Source organism: Lipotes vexillifer, unplaced genomic scaffold (assembly GCF_000442215.2).
Source record: "Lipotes vexillifer unplaced genomic scaffold, Lipotes_vexillifer_v1.1 scaffold325, whole genome shotgun sequence".
NCBI classification, from domain to species: domain Eukaryota; kingdom Metazoa; phylum Chordata; class Mammalia; order Artiodactyla; family Lipotidae; genus Lipotes; species Lipotes vexillifer.
The window spans coordinates 2,308,899-2,314,448 of record NW_006799313.1 but is presented as its reverse complement, the minus strand read 5'-3'; the positions used below and the strand labels follow the sequence as shown (position 1 = coordinate 2,314,448).

The following is a 5,550-nucleotide window of genomic DNA, read 5'->3' as shown; positions in this document are numbered from 1 at the left end:
GGGGGGGGGGGAAGAGGGCCACTTCATCACTCATGACTATGGGGAAGTCATTCTATGGGCAGCCTGAGTTCCTCCTGTGTAAAAAATGCACAGTGTGGGTTAGATCAGGCCTCCATCTGGTGCTCTTATCTTTGCCCACGGGTTCTGATTCTTTTCAGGCCACATTTTAACCACAGCCCATTTCCAGGAATGGGGCGGCCCTCTCCAGCTGCTAATTCTTATTATGCAGGACATCTGGGGAAAAGGAAGAAAACGAAAAAAATCCTAAACTGACTGTGTCCTAAAGCTAACATGAGAATAACAGTTTATAGCAAAAGTTAAAAAAAAAAAAAAAAGAGTAACAGTGGGCATGAATACATTCACCTTAAACTACGGCCCAGGGTCAGTGTTTTTCATTCCTTTTTTTTTTTTTTTTTTCTCTTTTGTTGCCAAATCCTAGCCAAAGAGCTGGTGTAACTACCGAGATGTGGAAGTAAATTCATTCTAAACTGCCCCAATGCAGCTAATAAGGGAAAGCTGTCCTATTGACAGACCATCACATTTTCCACTGATGCACTAGATGTGACTAAACTGCACACGGGCTGGCCGGGAACTGGATTCCCTTTCACTGTGCTCGGCAGGAAGGGGCCAGCATCGTCCTATACCCATGTCATGACCCCGACATAACGCTTAGTAATGGAAGAGGAGGCCTGGCATGTCCCCAAGCACAGGATTTCAGCTTACCTGGGCACCCTGTGAAATTTTAATTATTTCAAGGTCCAAACTGTACCCAAGTTGCAGGGAGACCAAATTTCCAGATAAGAAAACAAGACATGTTGCTATTTCAACTGCCATCTATTACAACACTGGACAGCAGGGTTCAATGGATATTTGATCATCCATAACAGTTACAACTTAGAAGATGAATTTATTATCGGTTGGTTCCTTTACACATAACAGAGAAAATAAAGAATCCAGGACATACATGCTGACAAAGGCATTTATGTTAAACACTCAAATATTTTTCACTGCCTCTTAAGTTTAATTTTCTCTGCTAGAGAACAGAATAAAATGTGAAGGAGAAAGACACATTTTAGAAGGCAGAAAGCAGAACAGGGAATAGCGACGTAGAAGCTGGTTTTTAATTTAGTTTTCCTAGTCTGATTTCTAAAAAGTAAAACTTCATTTTTTCTATTTTGTTGTATATATTCTTTCACGGTAAATCCTCTTGTGGATCAAGGCAGGGAAACAAATGAAGCAATAAAACAGGACCTGGTGGGCTGTCTGCCCTGCCACCTTCACATTCTCCATGTTCCATCATTCAGTGCACAGAGAACTAGGTTACATGAGTGATTCCAGCAGAGGCAGGATCCTCTTGTACTTCACAATCAGAATAACTCTAGGTACTTAAACTCCCCAAAATTCGGGCAAGGGGAGAATTTTTTTTTAAAGGAAAAGCACCTTTAACCAACATTTAATCTGGAGACTTTAGCCACTTGCCAAAATATGCCATCTTGTTGAGCCAATAAATTGAAAGCAGGCAAGGGGGGTTGTAACCAAATAAGGGGTAGGTTTTAATTTTTTACAGGCAGGAGGAGGAGGATACCAATATGGTTAGTCTGTCAGCAAGCATTAATCCTCATTAATGTCTCCCATTCAAATCCATTCTTCCCTGCACAGCTGTGCAAACATAAATTAATTGGGTCATTTTGACGAAGGCATACAAGAAAAAAATTTTTTAATGTGAGGCAAAGGAACTAATTGGACAAATAACACATACTCTAAACGTGTGGGAGGGATTAAGCAAGCTACCACATCATAGATGGAAGGACATACCTTCAAATGCATACCACGGTAAACATCCCTGTGTGAGAAGGCACCAAAGAGTAGAAGGAGGTGGGGACAGTTCATGACAAAGCGCAAGATAACAGCCCCGGGTGAGAAGAGGGGCCAGGCACCATGCAGAGGACTTTATGGTAGCATTTCATTTAATCCCCCAAGAACCATTATTCCCAGTTTACCTTTAAGGCAATTAGGGACAAGGAGGTTAAACAACTTGCCCAAGGTCACATGGCCAGTAGGTGTTGGAGTCAAAGTCACAATTTCAATTCAGGGCGACTGACTCCAGAGACCATGATTCTAAGCACGGCATTGTCCTGTTTTCTTAATACTTGGCATCCTGCTTGCACTATGGAGAGTATACAAAAGGTAGGGCCATTTCTTGACCTTAATAAACGTACAATCTGATTGGAGAGCCAGGACGGACACATGAAATAATCAAAGAACAGGAACAGGAGAATAACCTTGGGGGTCTGCAGTTTTTTTAGGTGGAGGATGGAATTTACAGGAGCAGGGGAAAAGGGGCTATAATTCATCTGTGCAACTTTTGAGAAGGATTTCCACCAGACTCAAACTAAAGAATGAGATGCAGAGACAATACGATACTTCAGAAAATACTGATTCATTCCTGCCATGTTTGAGTGTTCAAAAAAGGCTCTCCCTTTCAGAAATTACCCTTAAGAAAGGACAGGAAAATAAGCAACAATGTCATACTTGTATAGCACAGGGAACTATATTCAGTATCCTTAATGGAAAAAAATAAGAAAAATAATATATATATATATAAATAAAACAATCACTTTCCTGTGCACCAGAAACTAACACAACATTGTAAATTAACTAGAAAAAAAAAAGAAAGAAAGAACGAACAAACAAACGAACAGGAGGACAATTGGCCCATCCCCCAGCTTCATCTTTAGGGTTAATAAAAATGCCCACAGCCTCCAGGAAGCCCAGACAGAGAGAAGGAGAGAGAAGTTCCTGAGGTTTACTCTGCAGGAGGTGTGGCAGGCTCTCCCAGCCTCCAGAGACTAAGAAGCAGGAAAAAGATGATTTGCATCATCTCTTTGGTTCTCTTCCTTTGGAAATTACTCATCCCAAGGCCTCTGACAGACAGAAAGGGACAGGTTTGAGCTAGGGACCAGTGAACATTCTCAGAAGAAGTGGCAGGGCTCCAGAAACTGGAGGAATGAATAAAGGCATGCCAAAAATTATTCTGAAATTGACATCAGATTCATGACCCTCATGACTGTATAAGTGTGTGGGGAACTCTGATAATGGTTTCAAGCCATCTACTTCCATTTACTTTGCTGTATTTAAATTTCTGTTGTGTTCTTAATGTTCATTTTCAAGTGTACATGGATTTTAAGATCAATGCATTTTTAAGTGGGTTGACATGTTGCCATCAGCAGCAGTTTCATGGTTAGCACTGGACAAGTCACCATAGTGCAGGCAGGACACACACGCCTGGAATGAGCTTTTTTCTCCTGTGTGGACAAAATTCTGTCAGAAGACCTGGGGAGCATGTGGGGAGCTGACACCAACTCTTGACTCAGGTTTCATGAGGAACCAGATGAAGATTCAAAACCAAATCCCTTGACACTTGCTGGGTTGAACTGCCCATCAAATGTACAGAGAGAAGGGCCTGGAAGCTGTCACTTTTCAGGCAGGCTCCCAGGGCAGCCCTGACACTCCTGAGAACCAGGGCCGGGTCAGGGAATTTAGGGCAGAGCAAATATTCCCGAAATGTCCTGACCGAAAAGCAAAGAGCTCAGTTTAAGCTCCTTGTCAGTGGTTCTCAACTCCATAGAATCATAGAACCACCAGGGGAACTTTGAGAAGTTATTCATGCTGTGCCCTACCCCAGTGATTCTGATTCAGAGGGTCTGGGGTGGAGCCTGGACATTGATTCTAACACATAACCAGGGTTAGAGCCACCCTGTGGAACACGAGAAGCCTGAGATACTATGAGCATTAGTGAGTGGGGCTACTCAATCAACATACAGTGAAAAGAACAGAATTCTTTCGTTCCTTTGAAAGCTTAATCTAAATTTTATATCCTTCTTGATCTCGAGAAACTAAGAGTGTGAGCTGCCTGGATTACAGGTCCTAGTTATACCACTTACTAGCTAAGTGACTGTGGGCAAGGTACAGCATTTCCTTGAGACTCCGTTTTCTTAGCAAGACAATGGGGTTAATAACCAGGCCATATCAGAAGGTAGTTGAGATGACTGCATGAAATCAAGTATGTATGTTATTTGGCCCAATGCCTGGAACATGTAAAATGCACAATAAACATTAGCTCCCATGGTTGATGATGATTAAAATAAAAATATACTAGTCATATTTCAATAAAAGGGATGTTCTAGACCAGGTTTTACTTACTGGGCCAGGCTTTAAGGAACTGTGTAAAACTGAAATGCAAGAGCTATAGAAAGGGTTCTTCCATGAAGATCAGTTGAAGGAAGTAGGGCTATTCAGCCAGAGAAGGGAAAAACCGAGATGATACATGGTGCTGGCTTCCAATGCAAGGATCAGGTCCAAGAGTGGGCAGCTAATTGTGTGCATTTCTAAAGCAGGAATCTTAACTTAAAGAGGGGGAACTGTGGATAGAACTCAGAGAGCCCAGAAATTTGGATGAAAAAAAAATTTTTTTATTAATCTCAAATGGAAATTTAGAATTTCCTTCAATTATGAATGTAAGCAACAAACTTCAGTAATACTAGCAGTACCTGTGATTTTTGTCACCAACAGAAACCACAGCTATTTCCATATATTATAGTCATGGAAGAGACCTAAAATAGTATTTATAATTAGGGTGACCAACTGCCCTGGTTTGCCCAAGACTGAGTGGCTTCCCAGAACATGGGACTTGCAGTGCTAAAACTGGGAAAGCCCCAGGTAAACCATTCCCTACTAACATTCATCACTACTTTGAAATTATGATCGTTATCACATTGCTAGATGCCATTATTGCATTATGCCATTATGGTACTCTGCTATATTACAATTTCAAAATTATCTCGATAAATGTATATCCACATAATCTGTGTCTTTTATGATCCTTTGTACTTCGTTTGATGCATTTAAAAGTGCTCTTCTCAGTTTAAAGACTTTACCAAATTGCCAAAAGGGCCTATGGCATAAAAAGGGTGAAGGGGGAAGAAACTGGTAGCATGGGCTAGAAAACGGAGGAAAACAGATTTAAGTTCCTTTAGGCCTTGCAACCTAAAAGCAAACAATGAGCTACATGGTAGAAGAGGACAGAAGCATGTATCTCCAAAGGACACAACTAGACAATCAGTTGAGGGAGCCGTTTTCCCACTCCCAGTTGTCTCCATCTTATAATCCTGTGTACAGTAACCAGGGGCTCTCCCTAAGTTCTCCTATCCTGATGACGTATGTATGTGTATTTTGTTACTTATATTGTTGTGGCATTAACACAATCTTGATAGCTATCAATTCCAGTATCTGTTAGGTCTACCAGTTTCCAAAAATTACAAATGCTTCCTCTAAGAATCATTGGCCAGAACTGAAAATTTCCCATGAATTAAGACAATGGAGATTTGGATTTTTAAAAAATCAACTTTAAAGAATTGATCAAAAGAAACTTTAACTCTTACCGGATACCACTGGGCTTCTGACGGACAATGGCCCCCATCTTGCCTAGTCACCACTGTTGACAGCCGTTCCATGACTCTCCCACAAGGCAGTAAGAGACCGTTTCTCTTC

At 41.3% G+C, this 5,550-nt stretch overlaps 1 protein-coding gene across 2 annotated transcripts in view; it reads right to left on the bottom strand.

Moving 5' to 3' along the window:
* Window positions 1–5,550, bottom strand: part of PLCE1 (phospholipase C epsilon 1) — a 278,203-nt gene that overhangs the window by 271,525 nt on the left and 1,128 nt on the right. For both annotated transcript variants that reach the window (XM_007471584.1, XM_007471585.1), the window contains exon 2: window positions 5,442–5,550. In XM_007471584.1, the coding sequence (XP_007471646.1) occupies window positions 5,442–5,550 (109 nt within the window). The remainder of the gene's footprint in view (window positions 1–5,441) is intronic.